The sequence below is a fragment of the Larus michahellis genome, chromosome 1, assembly GCF_964199755.1.
Source record: "Larus michahellis chromosome 1, bLarMic1.1, whole genome shotgun sequence".
Taxonomy (NCBI): domain Eukaryota; kingdom Metazoa; phylum Chordata; class Aves; order Charadriiformes; family Laridae; genus Larus; species Larus michahellis.
Window position 1 is genome coordinate 45,397,235 of NC_133896.1, and position 20,709 is coordinate 45,417,943.

At 37.0% G+C, this 20,709-nt stretch overlaps 1 protein-coding gene across 3 annotated transcripts in view; it reads left to right on the forward strand.

Moving 5' to 3' along the window:
• The window catches only part of TMTC2 (transmembrane O-mannosyltransferase targeting cadherins 2), a 256,731-nt gene that overhangs the window by 144,278 nt on the left and 91,744 nt on the right, over positions 1–20,709 (forward strand). Inside the window, exons 3-4 of one of the 3 annotated variants that reach the window (XM_074574410.1) lie at positions 1,043–1,514; positions 1,767–1,871. In XM_074574410.1, the coding sequence (XP_074430511.1) occupies positions 1,043–1,514; positions 1,767–1,871 (577 nt within the window). Of the gene's footprint in view, positions 1–1,042; positions 1,872–20,709 lie in introns of all 3 variants that reach the window. The other 2 variants (XM_074574401.1, XM_074574420.1) reach the window with 2 other exon arrangements.

Here is a 20,709-nt window from a genome sequence, read left to right on the forward strand (position 1 = left end):
ACAGATTCTTCTGCAGAGAGAGTAATCCAAAACAGGTTTCATTTAGGGTGCCCAATATAATTGAGAGCAGAACTTAAGCTCATCAGTCCTAGAAATAGGTGAGAAAATCTTGATTCCTGATTCTCATTTAGGCAGAAGTGGTATGTTTCTGCAAGCACTTGAATAAGTAAGCACTTTTGGATGTGGTGGGAGGCAACGCAAAAAGGAGCTCCAGCTGGCAAATGTTGAGTTATTCCATAAATAAGTGGAGGTTCTTGGAGTTGCTAGCATGATGACATGGGCAGGTGGAGGCAGCTGCATGCTTCACATGATATTATTTAGATGGGTATGAAAATGTGAAAGGTTTTAGAGCTCTTATTAAAATGGTGTGCTTGAAGAAAAAACCCCAATATACTGTTTGGCTGTAAGATGCAAAATGAAGTGCGTCTTTCAGTAGTAGGCAGATCTGAAGGATCCAAATGGTCACTGTAGTTAATAGGTAGGAGCTGGAAGACCTAAACATGGAAGCTGTGTCTGATTTCCTCTCTTGCCTTCTTGGAAAGTTTATTTGGTTCTCAGGTGAAATACCGTAGAGGAGACTTTAATTAGGGAAAACAGAACTAGAACATTCTTTAAACTTTAAAAATAGTTAAGGCAAACTGGTGTTTTGGCCACAGCTAGGAGCAAAGAAAGGATTTTGGAGGTTATGTAGGAACTATTGTAAGGTTCCAAAAATTTCTCTAAAATAAAGGGCTTTCAAAGGGTTATACAACTAAATCTTAAGCAAGGACCGACAGCCCTAAGATCTTTAAAGGCTTGACTCTGATACAAGCTTGATATAGCTTAAATGAAAGAGCCTATTATTTTAGTCTATGGTCAATATCATATCCCAACATTTCGTGATGCAAATGTCAGCAACGAAGTTCTATAGTGCTTGTTTCCATTATCAAGGAAAAAAAAATGTATCTGATATTTCTAGGTTCCTTTTGTTTATAATTTACAGAATTAAACACCTGATGTTAATTTATACTGATGGGTCTTTTGTTTTGTTTTGTTCTTTCAGAGAAAGAATTTGACCCTCTTCTTCAGCATTGGTTTATTGACCTCCTGGGGGACTGCACTGCTGGGTGTCCGCTTATACTGGATGGGCAACAAGCCACCAAGTTTTTCCAATTCTGACAATCCAGCAGCTGACTCGGACAGTTTTCTCACACGTACGCTGACCTTCTTTTACCTGCCAACAAAGAACCTCTGGCTGTTGCTGTGCCCAGATACCCTCAGCTTTGACTGGTCTATGGATGCCGTGCCTCTTCTGAAAGCAGTCAGTGACTGGAGGAATCTACACACTGTGGCCTTCTATGCTGGACTCCTCCTCCTTGCCTACTTCAGTTTGAAGGGCTCCAGCAATGAGAGAGAATGCAACGGGAGAACTGTAATGAATGGCAAGCAGAATGCTAATGGGCATAGCTGCCACTTAGAGACAGAGTACAAGACACTGGAGGTGAAGTCAAGCTTTGCATCAAAAGAAGAGAATGGTATAAAAAAGCATGAAATGCAGAAACTGCAGCTTCCTTCAACTGAGAACCTTGTCATTCTGTCTCTGTCTTTGTTAATAGTGCCCTTTGTTCCTGCCACAAACCTATTTTTCTATGTTGGCTTTGTAATAGCAGAGCGTGTGCTGTATGTTCCTAGTATGGGCTTCTGCCTGCTGGTTACAGTAGGTATCAGGGCCCTTTATGTCAAAGCCCAAAAGCGCTGTCTGAAGAACTTGGTTTTTTGTTCCACAGCTGCATTAATTGTTTTCTATGGACTCAAGACTGTGGTCAGGAATGGGGACTGGCAGAATGAGGAGATGCTGTATAGGTCAGGGATAAAAGTAAACCCTGCTAAAGGTAATTTCTGCTCTTTATAGTGAATGTTTTATTTATTCCTATCTGTGTTTGCCTTTGAATTGTCTGATTTTATCAACTATATCTAAAAAAATTATATCACTTCAGGAAATGTCCTTTTAAGTTGCAGTAGTATGTACAGTAGTAAAAAATGAGGAAAAGCAGGAATGTGTTTTGATTAGGTGTTACAGGTTTGGCATTAACATGGAGAAAATGAGACCCTAAGGTAAGAGGCTACTTTGTTTTTCATTGATCCTAATTCTGTATTTTGGAATTAAAGAGGCATTACTAGTATTACAGACTCCACCCTGGTAATTTTCCATTTGGAGTCTGATGTCTATCACGCTAATGAAGGTTTTTCATATGTTCACCGAATGTTCTGTTCTCCATGACTAGAAAATATGAGAAATAGTAAAGGACAGCGTCAGGGAGGTGCTGGTTTTTTTATTTCACCTGATGCAAATAATGTCAATACTACATAATAAAAATGAGGAAATGAGGTCATGTCATTCAGTCTAGGAAATGACTGCAGTTCCTCCTGCATACAAGTACTGTAAAGAGTTATTGTCAAATAGTTATGCCTTCATGTTAATATCTAAATGTCAGCTATTCGTAACGTTGCCCAGCTACTTCTCTCAAAGGTTGTATCTATACCTTAATGAAATGTGACTACACCTAGTGTAAACACATCCAAAGAGGCAGTAAACCAGCTAGTTTGGGGTTCAGTAACAATGTTTAGCTGTGGCTCTGTGGTTTCAGCATATATGGCAGATCCAGCTGCGATCCTGAAGTCCTTGATGCCTGGCTGTACTACTCTTGGCACACGAACAAGTTTATATGAGAACGGTCAAAATACCACCTGTGAGTGCAATGTAGGCATTGACTAAACCTTCATTATTTACAATTCATCAGAAGTGAGAAGGGATGACTTGATTGCTTTGCCTTTCTGTAAAGAAAAATTTGACAGCGCTTGACCATATTGCATTTGAGTTTTTCCAGTTCTTTGCTCAGTAGCCCATTATATGATGCAAAGTCATCTGCTGACAGAGGTGTGCTTCTTGGTTAGACAGTTATCATACCATAGTCTAAAAGCTGTGATAGTATGAGGCAAATGCTGACAGGGAGTGGAAAAAGTAGATATGGCAGATAAGATGCCTTGCAAAGCAGCATTATAGTAGCTTGTCAGACGTCAGTCTGTATTTGTAACTCTTCTTCATATGCTTTGTTGCCCTAGGTAAAATTCTTAAACTTATTGCTGCAGTAAGTGACTTTTTATTAACCATGAACAAGCACATCCCATTTCTTTTACTCTTTTTTCAAAACTAGAGCAGGAGGGCAAGAAACGAACAGCAAGATAGTGCACTGGAATGATTATATGATGCTATGAGACTTACCAGTTTAGTGATGATATAAAGCTTGCATTAAAACACTGGCGTTTATTGGAAAGAAAAGAGTATGTGTGCACCTGATTAAATAGTTAATGTGTGTTCCATTTTTATCCTTGGTGGAGATCCCCATATATCCTAGACTGTATTAATAGTTGTCTGCTTGCTTTGAGCCAGTTTTTGTGGTTAAAAAAAATAATTCTAATTTTTGTTCAATAGTAGGATTGGCTGCAGTGTTGTCTGGAAACTAAACTACTGGATATTATGCTCTCAGGAGACAAGGCGAGCTATTTTCATCGTACACGTCTCAGTATGCACAGACTTATGTATATGTGATCGTCTGGTTTCTTGCCATATAAGCTGACATTAAGTTTCTTGTAAGATATGCAAAAGCAAAGACAGCACGTCAGTGTGATGATATAGACATGACTGAGCTGACTGTAAATCTCCTTAAAATATCCTGTTAAACTTCTGCTGAATATTTACTAGCCCACACACATTGTAACAAGGCTGGGTATCTGAAAATCCCAGCTAAAGCGACCTGTCACCCAACTCTATTCATTATTGTGAATACTTCCTAGATTATCCCTGGCTTTGACTATGCTAATTTTATTTTCTATTTCTCATACAATCAGGCAAGCCTGACTGGACTAGACTGGCTGCCAATCCCGGCAAAGCATTAGAAGATCAACAATTCAAACTACTCTTCAGTAATTAAATGAGGTTGACGTAGGAAAAACAATTTATTTTTGTTTGCCTGGTTTTTTTTTTAGTTTTATGAAAGCTAGTGATAAATAGGCTATTCAGACAGTGAGACAATGGACTGCTCAGTCAAACGGTAGAGTGGAGAAGTGTTCTCCTTCCTTTTAGGCTATTAAGAAGAGGCTGACGTTCCTTGTTTCTCTGTTTCCCTCAACTTGCGGTTGTTTCTCCTCATGAGTATTTTCTTACTTCTGATCATTTTTGAGCGGCGGGATCATTTTCCCTGATGGTTCTGCTTTTCCTCAGTCCTCCTGCAAAAAGCTTCTGAACAAGAGCTTCTTCTGTCCTAGGCTAAAAAGCAAAGAGGGATCCCTTCTAAAACTTCCTGTGTGGGAACTGATAAAGAAGTAGAAATGCACGAAGACTGGTGTTGCTCAAGCAAGGCGCCGAGTGTTTTGTTCCACTTCCATCTGTATTCTGGCCTAGCAGGATGAAAGCCCCTGTGTGTCTGGATGCCGTGCAACAACATTGAGCTGATGTGCTGTACTAATAAGGTCATTTGAGAGGCAAGCTATTAGCACAGGTGCATTTGTGTACTAATGCAACTGAACTGCTTTGGAAATGGAGTTATGTCACATGGTGATGGTTTATAATCAGGTCCTCTGCATTTTAGTATGTGTAAGAATATAATCTCCTTTGCTGCTGTGGGATTTACAGGCAAAGTTGTTCAGAGGCTTCTCCATCTTCAATCCTCAGTGAAGAAATGGGCAATCGATGCCTCATCAGCGCTTTCTTCTGGCCCCTCACAGGCACCTTGCAGGCAGAGGAAAAGCTTTCTGCCTCAGGTGAGAAAGCATCTACCCCCCCGCAGGCAGCCACAGCCTTTCTGTAATTTACATTTCTCCAGGCTGCTCTTGTCAATCACTAACAATGTCGAAAAATACTCAAAAGCACTGTACAAGGCTCATCCCTCAAAGAATCCCAAAATACACCATGGGAGAGTCAAGTAAGTAGAAGGTGGTGACACGTACATGCCGGCTTTCCTGGCTGCCCCGCTGTGCGGCGGGCAGCTGCCGGCCGTTAGCTGGTGGAGTCATAGGAGGACTTGGGATGGCCTTGGCTGCATCTGTTACTCGGCTTGTTCATCTGCCGTTTTGCTTATGAGTAGTATTTCAAATATCTTTAAAGTGATCTGAGGCTTGCCTCGTTATGGTTTGTCAGCACTTGAGGGAAAAATAGGCAAGATTGATTAATGTAGTTTATGGATCCAGAAGTGGCTGTATACGTGTTTTGACACTAGGGAGGGAAAGGCGCAAGTGTTTCTCTGTGCTGCCTTCAACTTAATGAGCAGCCCAACTGACATAAAACAGCTCACATTATTTGAGAGTTCTTTGATAGTGAAGAAAGCCTCCCAAAATGTAAAAGCAAACAAAAAAGTTAAAAATGGGTGGTAGCTCTCACATCTTTTTCAATTAGACTGAGAGTCATTCTGTGGTGATGATTACCTTGTGTTTAATATAAAATTATAATGACACACAAAATAATTGTTCCCATTATGCCTTGTTATCTCTAGTTTTCTCTGTAATACCAAAAGTTGGCTTCAAAAAGCATAATCTTCTTCCTCCAGGCCACTTTGTACCTTGCAGTCCACGTCATAATGATCTTTGATGTTCAGATATATTTGCTGTGCTGTTATAGGCACTGATTAAAGAAGTAGAAGATAACAGAGAAAGGCTTAGCCTGTTAGACTGCTGCAGAGGTATTAATTGCTTGGTCATATTTACTGATGAAATTTTAGTCTCCTGGTGTTTGCTGTGACATTTGTCAGTAAGCTTTGAACATCCTTTCTGGAACTAGTTGACCTGCTACACCGGGTTATCAGGTCAACGCTAGTTCATCTGCTAACTTTAACCATGCGTTCAAGTCTTGCTAAATTCATATATGTGACTTCTCTTTTCGATGGAATGTACAACATGAAATGGATACTAGGCTGCTTCCAAAAGCAGTATTACCACAGAATTGTGGTGCTATACCCTCTCTGATAAGCCCTGTCTCGCACATGGTACTTTTGGCTTCAGAACCAGTTCTGCATGTTGCTCAGATGTTTGTCTTTGTTCTGACACGTATTAGTGTTAGTGAAACATCATATGTTCACATCTTGGGCAGGTCAGTGGGACTTGCATATGTGATTCATTCCCTTCCTGACTCCGTTCTGCAAGGAAAAAAATAAAATCCTTAATATCTGTCACATGAAGACAAAGTTGGGGTGAGAAGGCTGTGTTTCTTGGTTCAAATAAACTCTACTGCGGGAGTGAAATTGCTTAGATGCTCCTGCTAGGTGATTGACACAAAGACTGAAAAGAAAATATAAATAATAATAATAAAAATATCTTTCTGGCAAGATCATTCAGATAATTTGTGGTCTTATAGTCCTACTTAGAGTTAAAAATCCTGTTCTCAGCATCTTGCTTCTTACATCAATTATCCTGCTGTTCTCAGTGGGCAGCAATAAGACGAAGACATGGTGTTGACAGAGAAGAATATAGAGATTGTTCCATAAGAATATAGAGAGACACTTTCCTTCTATCTTTCCACTCTTCCTCCTACTCCCAGTTCTCATCAGTGTGAATCATTCAATTCTGCTTAATGTTTTCAGAAGATATTTTAATACTGAAATACTCTTCTGGACCGCAATGTTCCTTTTCCCTGTCCTACTTTTCTCTTTTTTTTTCCCCTTTGCCAACAGGGTTGTGAGATCTTCCTGCCTCATTCTGCTATATTTGTGCCTGTAGAAGATTTAAAGATCTTCCTCTGCTTTCTTGGCATCTTTGGCATAGCATTCAGCCTTGATCAGTTTTGTTCCCTGGAACTTCATGGATATTTTCCTTCCCCCTCCCTGCTTCCACATCCACCCCCCCCCCATTTTTTTCTTTTTTTTTCTTTCCTTCCTCCTTATCATTAGTTTATCGTAGGACTGGTAAGGACTGCTTCTGTATGTGAATGTCAAGATAGGAATATGAAGTTCAGATTCTGAAGTATCTTAGTTGAACAACAATGTATCGAGTAGCTGTATGCTCAGCTGTCATAAAAAAGTAGCAATTGTGGTTTTGTTTCATTTATAGTTTTAATGTAATTTTATGTAATTAGCTTACTGTTTAGTTGACTAATACCATCTGCTAAATAAAATTGAAGGAATTCTTAAAGCTGAGTTTAGAATTTAGCTTATTTAATCTCATCTATGTAGCATAATACTTGCTTTTTGATCTGAACTGCAAAAAAGATACTCTTTGTTTTTAGTATTTTTTAAAACACAAAATTTCATTTGTTATCCATGTTTGTAGTGTTAATTTCCTCTATTTTACCAATACTAATGCAGCAAGCAAATGTATTTGCTATACAAACTGTTTCAAGTGTTAGTGTAGGGGGGGAAAAAAAATCACGTGGGTTAGTTTTGTTCTATTTACCTAATTTTTTTATCATTAAACAGGTACCCAAATTTGTTCTCACCCAAGAGTTGCTCCCCTGATTAAAAAAAAAAATAAATAAAAAAAAATCCATGCCTGTCATTGTAGAGATTGTGCACTCTAGTTCTGTGCACTCGGGTAAAGGTAAATACTAGAAGCTGTTTCCATCTGATTTGACAGCTTGCTGCTCTTATCCTTATCTACTCTTAGAAAATGATTTCTTGCCAACAGTAGCTGTCAGTAAGAGGTCCCTTCTTCAGCAGACAATGAAAATGCCAACTAATAGTGCAGCGAGGAAAAATAGTTATAATACCTTGTAGTAAACTAGGTAAAGAAGCCATATTTCCCTCAAACAAAAAGGATGCAAGAAACCAGTATTTTCCATGATTATTAATGTTTTCGCATCAGTAGTGATGACTAGAGAAAAAAGGAGAAGAAATATTTTAAAGAAGTATGGCATTCTTAGAATATGCTTATTATTAAGAGGTTACATTTTACTGACAAGAAGCAGCTGGATTCTCTTGTAATATCTTTAGAGTTTAGTTTTCCATAGCTATTGTTCTGGCACACAGCTAGTTGTTCACCACACTTTTTTTTATGCCTCCTAAACAGAATAGTGTTTTTTAACAAACACCGCATCGGGCATTTAAACATACTTCGAGCATTTGGGATTGCATTTCAATGTTTTTGTGCATATATTCTTTTTTTTATAAGCAATTTGGTAGTAAAACGCCAACTCATCTTTGGGCTAATAGCCCAAAATATCACTCTGCACAGTAATTATTTCTTGCTCCTTTGGTTCATTTCACTTCAATAATAATAAAATCACTCTAAAAGTGGTAAAGGTCTGACTCAAATAATACTGCAGTGAATGGAAAATTCTGTTTTTGAAAAACAAGGCTTAAGAGAAAAGTAATTTCAGTGCACAGATTGCCATAAACCAGCAGATTTAAAAAATATATAAAACCTGTTAATAATTATGCGGAAAAGTTTTGCATAGTATTATCACTATTAAGAAATATCAGTGATATGAGCATAGCATCTGAATTAGGTATTCACAAGTTTGGTTTAGGTTTGCTAATGAGCTCTTCTTCAGCCTTTGAACAAGCCACTTAAATCTTACTTTTCCCCTCTGGAATGGAACTCGTACTAACTATTTCCATTAGATATTGGATCATTTTTTAAATTTTGGTGACTCATTATTGTATTAAAACCTCACCGCATTTATGATGGTACAATATCCCTAAGAAGCTAGTTGCTAAATAAATATCAGGATACATAGTCATTACGGTGATTCTTGGCATAATTTTTAGTCCACTTTGTCAGAGAAGCGTAACACCAACTAATCATCAATCTTCCCAACACCTTCACCAGAACTTTCTGGTACTTAATCTTTTGACTAGATGTTGCATGGATGTTTTCCTTGACTTCCATTATTATTTTCAACTTTGGTCAGAAAGTTAAGTTTGGCTATGTTTTTAAGAAGAAATTACTGTAAAGTTACTGTGGGAAATGCACCTGATAATGATCTCATAAGTAAAAAATTCAAAGGTTATAATTATATATTAAAAATATAATTAGTAATGTATAAATTTATGTAGCTACATAAGTCTGTTATTGCTGTATATAAATTATGTAAGATATACCGTGGTAAATTTGGTGTCTTTGTTCTTAACGAAATGGCAGAATTTGAAGGATAAATGTTGTATTGCATGCTTCAGAGTTCTTGAAATAAATAGGAAATATTTTTTTCTGTCTGCCACTTGTAACAGCTTTAAAGAGAAGAATTGTTTGAAAGTTAAATACAAAGATTACTCTCTGAAAACAGTGTAGGGCTCTCTAAATGGGTGGTACTGCTGCTGTGGATGATTAGAAAGTGTGGAAGGAATGGCCATTAGTAAGTTGTTTGGGAAACAGCCATAGTTATTTAGAGCACTGGAGCAGCCCACAGGCAGCCCAGCCTCAGCAAAACAGTCTGGTTATGCTAACTATGTTGGAGAGCTGAAGGAAAGTGGTTTACACTTCAGTTCAAAGTCTGAATTTATTCTCCAGTGGCAGTGTTCTCTCTCTCAGTTCTACAGTAGTGCTGTAATTTCCTTTGAAACCCAAGTCACTGTGGGATATCTGCTTCTCCTTCAGCAGGATACCAGAAAGCCCAATATTCTTCCTTTATATAGAGAGAGGACTGGAGACAAGGATACTATTTTTTTTCCCTTGATTGTAGTCCAACAGCATCTCTAATCTGTGAATCCTAAATAGCAGGGGAATAGGAAGAGAGTCTGTTATTAGCTACTAGCTAGGCTTTTTATCACCTTTGCATATACTAAGAATTTAAAGAAATAAACAATTCTGAGACGTGGACTCTATTACTCTGTTTTGAGACATGGACTCATCAGACTGTTATTTCTTCCCCTGCCTTCCGGGTGGTGCTCTGCAAAATCATTCAGCAAACTCATCTGTGCTGAAAACTACAGTGCAAACAAATGCCACCGCTGGTCAAGGAGGGATTGGCTTTGTCAAGATGGGTTTTTTTTGTAGCATGTCAAGTGAGATGGACTAAGTTCGGTATTTTCTTTGCCAGAAAATGACAGATCTTTTTTCCTGGTCTGATTAAAAGTCAGGCCTTCCATCTATATTCATGTGTTCTATGGAACTAGCCTGATTTTTTTTCTGAGGGAAAGTTACTGTTAATTAGAGGAAAATGAAGTTATCCAGGTTGGTTCTCAAGCTGAGCATGTTTAAATGCATTAGATAGTCATCCAGTTGTTTCATTATTTTCCCTTTCTTCAAAATATGCCAACAGTGAAAAATCGTTCTTTACATACTTATTTTCACCATGGGTTACATGTCTTCATTTTCCTATCCGTAATGGATTTCATACCAGTATGTGCTGAGGTCCCATTACATAAATCTGGTAAAGAAACTAACCTTTAGTGTGGACAGGACAATAATTTACACACATGCCTCTTTGTACCTCTTCTGGCAGTGTAAAATCCCAGTGTAGATTGAATAATACAGGTATTTTATTAAGATTTCCAGTAGCCTTCCTTTGTAACAGGGAGTTTTATTCCCACTCAAGCTTGGACTGTCTTCATTGCCAGCCCTCACACATGTAAAAATTAAATGATGGCTGATACAATTATAGTATGTGCAAAAAGTTTGCACATAGCTTTGTTTTAAATTACAGAAAAGGTCACAAAATAGAGGGACTGAGTGCTCAGTGTCCTTCTCTTTGCTTGCATGCGCTACCACACTGAACTTTTCTTTCAGTTCTTAGAACACAGAAGGTATTTGGAATATGAACTATTAAAGATGCTAGTTAATCATTTTAGTGTCTTCAGTTGCACTGCTGGCAAAAGATGGAGAAAGTCATTTTATGACTCATCTTCTTCCCTGCCACCTGTATTTCCATACCAGTGTGGATGCGTATTGACTGGCAAAGCTTCACAGGCCCTCTCTTGCCTTAATAAGTTATTTAAAACAAAACAAAACCATACAACTTAAAGTGTCATAAGAAGCCTGCTTCCTGGATAGGCACTAATTTGCCTTTTCCAAGTCTGACATACGTCCTTTGAGCACTCTGATTCTCTTGGTTTGACAAACCCTAGCACTGATTTCCTATCCCCTGCACTGTGGCTCCTCTGGCACGTTTCCAGGATGCTGTCCTTTCTGTTCCCCTTTCCTGGAAAGGAGCTAACATGATCCATCTACTTTTAGCTTTGAGGACCAGAGCTGTCATTTCAGTTGGTTAAGTGCACCCTTCCATTTCTGCAGGAGGCTGTCTCACAGTTCACCACTCAGGACATAAGTGATGATTTTGAAATATATGATAATTTTTTTTTTTTAGAACAATGCCTGGTGTTTAAAAAGTGCATATTTTGGCATCTTTAGTACATGGTTGCCTCCTTTCCTGAGTCAGTTTGGTGCTCTGAAGTGTTCCTCAGGGCTAATCCTGAGGTGTCTGGGGTGCTGAGAGTTCTCCTCTTCCACTTGTATTTTTCTGCTGCCGCGGCCTCCTCTCGCTTTCTTGAATGATTTGAGCTCATCGGTGCTACAAAATACAATTCCTTGTGAGAGTTTCAGGTCAGCGCTGGTTGACTGCTTTGTTCCTGACCCTTGTGAAGTTTTATGGTATGGGAACTTTATGGCAGTAATGGCTTACAGTGTTTACACACTTGCAGTGCACGCATAGTTAACCAAGCTGTGCAAATCAAGGTGTCTTTGGGCTCTGCTGTCAGTCAGTGCAGTGACTAGGTTAGATGTTGAAGGTGTTGTGATCTACCTTTTCTCTTTTTATTTTTTTTTTTTTCTAACCTGGATCCCTTCATTCATCTGATTCATACTATAGCCTTCCTAAAAACGTTAGTGTGAGGGATAGGATGGCAGAACTGAATGGCCTGGAGGGTGGTAGACACAGGAATTCCTTAACGTTTTAATTCCACCAGAGTTGCTGTGTCATAGAGCACCGCCCTGAAATAACCTCCAGCAGTTATCGCCTTTGACAATGGGATTTCTATTGAAATAAAATGTAATCTGTGTTTATCAATCTTTTGTCATTACCTTTCTGTCAGCTGAGAAGCTGTTTCCTGGTGCGTTGGGGTGTACCAGCACAGCTCGGAGGTAGAAAACTGTTGTATTGTCAAGTCCATGATCTTGCAGTAGTTTTAGCTTAATCGGAGTATCTACATCAGAGGAGAACATTAAACAAAACTGAATTGTACAAAGACTGGGAAATGGGAGGACATATTCAGAACAATGTGTGTGTTGGTATTGTGTTTATTTGTTTATTTATGAAGAATGCCTACAAAGTTGCAGTGAGGTTGTGATTTCTGGTTTGAATCTTTTTAGAGGTTCTTGCAGCATAAGCAGTGGTTTCGTGGGCTGAATCTGGTTTACAGGACAGCTTTGTCTGGAATTTTGTCTTTCTTTTGTGGGAGAAGTGGAAGGACTGTTCATGTAGCACTCTGGCTGCACTGAGGCAGCTCCTGGGAGACATGACATGGTACCTCCATCTGAGAGATGAGTGGTTGGGAAGCATTTTTCTTCCTGAACTTGTTTGTTGACCAGTCCTGAGTGAGGGCTATGCTGTTAAGAGTTTCTATAATGTTACCCTGAAAATATTTCACATAGTTGATACATAACTATAAACAGTAAGGAAGTGTTATTTGATCCTGTGGCACCTCAAGTAAAGGTACTGGTGAGATTTTTTTCATACAGTAGTCTGTCACGTGTAGTGAATCAGGGTGTCTAGCAGAAGTGGGAGTATGTGAGTATACCTATCATTTTTCTTTGATGGCTTGCTTTATTCTGGGTGCGTGCTAAAGACTCCATTAATGTGATATTTACTATTTAGTTAGATTGTAGAGCCCTCACGCATTTGAGATTAGGTTTGTTAAAGGTGATTGGATAGCCAAAATCTGCAAGTATGTCCTAGGCAGAACAAGGAGTCCATACTCTAGACTAAACAGAGTAAATGGTGAAGCCTACGAACACTTTAGCAGCTGCACAGCATCATCTCTCAGGTTTATTGAGCTGACAGAGCCACTGTACTATCATTTGAGGAGGAAAAGTTAATTTTCTGTAACCTAGCAAGTGGAGCGGGTATATCAGAAACTACTAAAAAAGTGTCATGCATTCATACCCATTTGCATCAGGGTTTCAAAACCAAGGAACAGAAGTGAAGCGCTGTCAGCCAAAAGCCAGTTGGTTCAGTACCCATGCTGATATGGTGTTGGATAGCTTTCAGAGCTCTGCATAGTTTTCAATTATGTTTTTCTTTCACCTGCTGTCATTCCAAAAGCCCTGGAATTGATCAAGAGATGAAGTGTTGAACAAACAATATAAATAACACTCTTAATAAAAAGAAGAATAATATATAAAAGTTGGGAGGTGGTAAATCTCTAATATACAGGCTGTCTCAACATTACCACATACCCACTGAAATAATAATAAAAAAATCAATGTATAAAGTAGATTAAACTCATAAATTATGAGTATATAGAAACCATTTATCCCTTTAGGAAAAAAGAAACAGGGCACTTTTGCTGTTGAGTTAGCAAAATGAGGTAACTTGATCAAAATATGCCTATTAACAAGCTTTTGGAGGCAAATTATTGCAAATGGTATGAATACTTGTATGACATTTTGAAAAATTCATTATTTCTTTGGAATAATAGGAAAAACATAAATATCTTGTACAAACCGTAATGTTCTCTTAGCAGAACTTGTACAAAACCTGTTCAACTTTCAAAATAGTAACCTTTAGCATTTGCATGAACTTTTCTGTTCTCAAACCACTCAACAAACATTATCTAATTGATCTTCGGAATATCTTTGTGAGAGATAGTGTGTCTGTATTGTAGAAAAACTATTTAAAATGTTGGGCGCTCTTCTTTGCCTTTTTTTGAGTGTGCAACTGAGCTTCCAGAATTTTTATTGTGCCTCCGTTCATGAAACTCTTTCCCTCTCTAGAGCAAAGTGAATGCCTGATGAACTGTGAATGCTAAAGAGTGGAGCACCACTCTGCTTTATCAAGTAGTACCCTTGAAAGGAAAAAGCCATAAGCTGCTGCTGAATCTAACCTTTTGACAAGGAGGAAAAGGTGTTGTTCTTTATAGCTATGGTTATAACCTTTCAAGTGTGAACGATGTAACTAGTGTTGTGCTCTTTCTTTGTGCATTACCCAACAAAAGATAATTTAGAATATTTGGATATTGGAAACTTGTTGACCTCTGTTGCAAATCTCAGCCTTTTTTTTTTTTTTCCCCCCAGTAGGATGAAGTAGACCACACTCAAAAGTCCTCAAAAGACTCAAAGGAATGTCAGATTTTACTTTTTATTTTTTAATTATTTTTTTATTTTAACCAAATGCAAGCTTTGTCTTCTGTGTTTTAGGAAGGATGATCCTTTAACAAAACTGCATACACAAATATCAATGTTCCCACAATGTTTAAACTGTAAATAACTTAGTTTTCTTGGCCCTCATTTTGTGAGAATACTAATTCTGTGGGGAAATGTTCCTTTCATCTCTCAGCTGTATTGCAGAACACTTCTTCCACTTCCTTTACTTCATTCCTCCAGAGGTTATCAGACGTTTATGTTCCATTAGCATCCAGCTGTATTGTTGTAGTAGGCACTGTGCAAACCCATAGTGAGATACCATCCATGGCAGAAAAAACTTGCAGTTAATGGATGAGTAACAAATGCCAAGAATACAAATAGAAAGGCATCAGGAGGGGAAGCCTCCCGAACAACAGGTCCGAACAACAGACCAGCAACAGAGCCGGGAGCAAAATATAACTCTCTTAATTCCTAGTTTAGCACCTGTAATTTCATCAGGAGGGAGCTGAGTCTGATTACAGGAATGTATCTGTTTTAAAGGTATAATCTTGAAGAACATAAGAAAAAGAATTATTTTTTTTCTATACAAGCCACATGCTACGTCAAGTTTATTTATACTGAGACATCCTCTGCTGTCAGAATTGTTTCACAAAATTCTCTAATTCTTGAATAGTCTGTTAGCCGTGGCCCAGTGCTCCGTGTAGGGCAATATGTAGCTTTCAGCTGTTAATGTGGAGCTTCAGGTGGCTGGTAAAACAATTTGATTCATAAAATATCTGATCTAGAAATATTCAGTGTAGGTGCTAAGAATGAATAGAAAAAGAGATTTAGTGAAAGTTCCAAGAATATTCAATATTGTGTTTGCTCCCCTTTACCGTAGAGCTGTGAGATTCACAACGTGCTGCTGCACTTGCCTGTGCCTTCATTGTGGTGATACTGCCACAGGGTGAGGTGGCAGTGTGAATGCGTGTGATTCATGACTTTCCTAGTGATAGCTGTAAAAAAAAATTAATAACAAAAGAGAAGAGGTTATTTCTTTTGGGGTTTGGTTTTATTTTACACTCCAAACTTTTAGAAGTTAATTAGTGTTCATCAAGCCTTTTATGGTGACAGCAACATATAAACTGAAGCCCTTTAATACAGGCATTGTGGTCAAGGCCAAAGGCATCTTCCCCATGCTATTTTTGTCACTTTATCAGAAGCATCAACTGGAAAGTAGTAAGATTTCCTGGTTTTCCATAAAGTTATTTTAGTTCTTTGAGATTTGACTCCATTACATATTACATTACATATCTTACTTTTAATTGACTTGTAAGAGTGTAAAGGGAAGAGAAGAGAAGCAAATGTAAAATCCTTTTGGAAGATATTGGAAATAGATGAAAGTGGTTAAGAAAAGTAAAATGAGAATTCTCACCCTTCAGTTATCATGCAAATAAATGTCTTACCAATGATAACGGCTAGGAATTTCCACAGGTTTTGAGAAGGATGCTTCTTTGGGCCTTTACAGCATCTATTGGGCCCATATGCTTAATTGTCTTTGAGTCTTGATATCTAATGTGTGCAAATCAAATAGGGGAGCAGAAATAACTTTTTTATTAATTTCAGAGTACTGATGGTTTAGGTGTAAAATAGTAGGGGAATATGGAGGAGCTGCCCTGTTTATCAACCTGATGAGGGCTTTGATACCAATCAACATTACTTTCACAAATTAAAACTAAAAGCGCCTCTGAAGTGTTGATAACTTTGTTGATAATCACTATAGTTCTCTTTCCACTCCTTTTTTTAGCAGGGGTACAATATCACCCTCCTCCCATTCTTTTATTTAGAGGGAGAGGAAATAAAAAATATTCTTCAAAAGCCTAGCCTGTCAGATACAAGCCTATTTTATTCAACAAACAAAATGACCTTAAGGAGTTAGACTCAAAAATACTTTCTCTTATCATCCTTTTATGTAGTTTGGAATTGTGGAAAATTTTTAAAAACTGCACATCTTTGCTCTTTAATGGGTTTTACATAAGTTAAAGTGGGTTGGTTGTTATGTTCTTGGTCATACTTGCCTCCTCTCTCTTGTCCTTTGCCATATGTGGCAGGTAGGCTTTCTTTCCAAAAGAGAAGACAGAGATCAGTACTACTTATAATTAACAAAAAAGACAAATGCTGTTTCTCTACTGAAGTTGAATATTAAAGGCATTCGTAAATTTTTTTTTTTTTTTACTTTGAAGTAGAGAGGTTTTGGGTTTTTTAAATTATTTATCCTGTCATCCCCCCTGTAATGGGGTAATGCAAATATTTACATTGCTAAAGAAATTGTTACAGCTCTGAAATGGGTTATTTGTTCAAATATCAGATTCGGATTTTCTGCTGTGCTAGTGATTTTTTTTACAATCAAAGATTCAGTTTCTGAACTCCCACTGTATTGAGATTCTTGTGTTAGTGTCCCTTATCATAAATGTTGCCTAGGAGCGTCTTTTTCATGGCTGTTACTTGGGAGATAAATGCAATTGGGATAATAGAGAATAACAGACCTCTTGCAGAACTTCCAAAAAACAGATGTCATTGCAAAAAAAAAAAAAAAAAAACCTAAAAATTGAAGGCTTTTTTTACTGGACCAGCATCTTTTCATCCCTAAACTCTACTTATGAAAAAACAGAGATGATGATTGTTATGTATTCAGTTCTTTTTCATAGATGAGTCAGGAGAAATGCAGAAGGCTTGTAAAGAGAGGGAATGCAATCTGTAATGGCTGTTATTAATTTTACAAGCTAAAGAGTAGTAAATAATGCACAAATATCTGTAGAACTCCATAGCAGTTTTCTTGACTTGATGTGCACTTTTCTGTGAATTAAAATTGCTAGTTTGGAACTTCTGACAAGTTGATTACAAATGACTTGGCTGTTCCCTAAATACATCAGTCTTTTTTCAAGGAGTTTGCTTCACTCAAGTAGTAATTTAGTTCACATTTTTTGATACGTTCACCAATTTGTTTTAACTTTTATTTTGTGAATAAGTCAGATAGTTTAAGGTGAGAAGAGTATTACAGAACTTCAGTAACTTGTTGATGTGAATTGTGAATGTCATGTATCAGTTTTTTTAACTTTGAGTCCTACATTTTATTTAGTACATTGTGAGTTTCCCAATAGATTTTATTATTAGCTCATTTTTCATGGATTATATAGGGGTGACAGGTAGGAAGGGGAATGCTTCTCTTATACTTTGTGTTGTCTTTGTTAATGATTTGTGATTATTTTTTAAATTTTTTTTCTAAAGCAAACTATGGGATCAAACTTTACGTTGTTGCTTTTTATTTCCATTTCACTAAATAGTAGTAGATTTCTACTGATTCAGTAGAAAGGGAAAGATTTATTTAAATGAAGATATTTGCACGCATTCATTTCCATTTCTCATTTGGTTTCATAACTCAATTGCAAGCTGAAATTCCAGCTGTTCTCTTTAGTAGGATGTGCTTCTTAAATCCAGGCAGATTAGATTGGACAAGGTTGTTCCTGCTCCACTGTTGTTTGTCTTGCTCTCCTCTGAATGAAAGTGCTTTAATATGCCAACCTGGTGTTTTTCAGGCTTGTTAAATCTTAATCCTCAGTTTCAATGAGATAGTTGAGAAATTCATCATGTTAAATTTGAAGCTGAAATTTGTCATATTCATTTTCATTTTGAAAGCAATTAAATGCCTGAGAACTTGACCTACTCTCACTGCAAGGTGGCATAAATGTCATCTTTAAAGTTTAATGGAAATCTAGTTTGATGTGGCCAAATGTGTAACACTTGAACAATTGCTTATTTTCCTACTTAGTGCTACGTAATTTTTCCTGCTATTTATTTAAAAACAACAACAGCAACAAAACCCCTTGAAAATGTTCCATTTTCCTGCAACAAAATGTAACTAGCATCGGAATTCTCAAGCATTAGGAGATTTTTCAGTTTATAATTGGTTTAGGATAGAAGATGATAAAATGGATTTAATTTTTAATATGCCCATTTATATTGAGTATGATCTATGGACAAAAGGTAGGCAACGAAGTAAAGTTTGAATGGATTGATTGTTTTGTAGCTGTGTGAGATATGTGAATGTTACCTTTGTTCCCATGCTATGATGGAGTGCTATTTCTAAAAGACCTGGGACTGTTTTGGTCTCGTTGTTGGTGCACAGGGAATTAAGCAGGAGGCAAAAAGTAAATATTACAAAGCTGCTTCATTCACAGCTTGCTTTTTCTCTTGTGCTGAATAGGGTCTCCGACAGGGGAAAAATTGAATTTGTAATTAAAGGTTAAATTGTGGTGTATATATATACTTTAGCATCTCCTGAATATTAAATATTCCCTTTCGCAATTTCAGGTATTACAGATTTTATATGAAAAAAAAATATAAAACAAGTGGAGAAAAATCCATTTCAAATTCTAGAATTACCGACCTAGTTTCTTTTTCTTTTGAGAATATTAATTTTTAATTTTACACCGTGTGCAGATGGAAAATAGTTGAGTGTTGAAATTTAGTTGGAGTCATGAGGTACGTTTTTAATAGGGATGCGGCTTCATTCATGTGTAATTTCATTTCTATTTCTGAATGCACGCATAGTGGAACAAATATTGTTACAGTTTTGCAGGAGAAATTTGTCTTGACATATGGATTGAGAAACTGGATGGCAGAGTTATAGGTAATAGTTGAAATTATTTGTTTTTCCTAAGGTTAGTTGCACTACTTAAGACAAAAAAAAGGAGTGAAGTTCCTCGAGTAGCTGACGTAGCCTCTTTTCCTTGTAGAACGTCCTCTTTTTCTGTCCCTGATATACCAACAACCAAGAGGATGTGGTTGCTGCAGGTAATAGCTGTTCGTAACTTCTTAGGCTATGAGTAACATCTCTACAAATAAGCATTTATTCTAGCAAATGTTCCGTGTAGCTTCATCTTGAGCCAGAACTAGGTTATTCGTATACCTAATTCTGTATTTAAATAGATGTGAAGATTTATACGAAGCTTTTATAGTTTGGGGAAGTAAAAAGACCTTGTTTTTCATGTTTCTTTTAATAATAAATTGTGAGATTGTCGTGTTTTACGTTTGTTATTTTCTGCTACTATCACTTCTTCTAGTATACCACATTAAGTTAAATTAATCATTCAGAGCTTTACAAGTTTAGACAGAAGTCTAAATGGAATACATTTCAAATGAAATAGTGCAGATTAAATATTGATTGATATTAAAAACATGACACAGATTATTCTGCAGAGTGTAAAATAGAGTATTGCCTTAAAAATTATATTAACTCAGATAAATAATAGACCATACAGCATGAAATGAAGTCTAGAGGAGAAACTATTACATTAAACAATGTTAATAGGGTTTTTCCAGTCTAACAGATGAGAAGATGAACTAAATAATTCTTCTATACATCCTTTCATTTACTGAGCTTCAAAGTGGTTAGGAGCAAGTAACTATATAGCAGGAAATTGTTGTCAATAGTCCAAATGATCATTTGATGTAATGCTCTGTTATGGAAGATTGGAGTGAAAACAAAAGTAGCTACAGATTATGTGGAACGTACAACTGCGGGAAATTGGGTATCATGCACTGCAGAAGCAACATGAGAGTGTGTTTTCACAAACGAGGTTTTTAAAAAAATAATAACCGTTTTCCTTATAAGTGTTAATGCTTACAAGCTGCCTAGTCATCTTAATTGCTGCTTCCAAAATGTTTTCTACCTGTAAAAAAGAATAGCAGCAGTAATGGGGAAATAAATTCAAAACTCTGCATATATCCTAGCAAAGAGTGTAAAAATCAAGTGAATCTGAGAATATTTTTAGCAGCTCATTTTATTAAACAAGAGAATGATGGAACATTTTTGTGACTTTTATCAGTTAAGTGATAAATAACTTTTGAATTATTTCTCATCTTATAAAATACTAGGCTAAAATGAAGTGACTCAGAAGTGATAGCTTCTTTTCCCATGAAAATATTGTATCTATTTTTTTCTTTGTCTTTACAAAATATGTTGTGCACAGTTGGATAACATTATTTTTGTGAATCCTAAAAGGTTTACATCAGGTTTTTTCCCAGCAATGGTTACTTTATTCTGCTCAGAGGGAAATGCTGTGTTTGCTCCTGTTTCCATCCCCGTGGCAGGATGCTTCTGCAGCAAAACACAACAGCTTGAAAACAAAGCACTTTCTAAGGAAAAAACACGTATCTGAAATAGTTATCAACCTATTTAGCGGTGTTATGTTAAAACTACATTGAAAGTTTGCATTACTCAGGATTGATACACATTCTTGTAAAGAAAAGGGCTTGAGTAACTGAAGAAGCAGAGTTTAACTGCTACTTGAGCTAATGTTTATGATTAGTGCATCTGGAGGGAAGAATAGCTTGCCATACATTGTGTGTTTGGTGGAAAGGACGTGCATCATCTTTCCATTATTCTTGCTCGTAAAAAAAATACTTGCG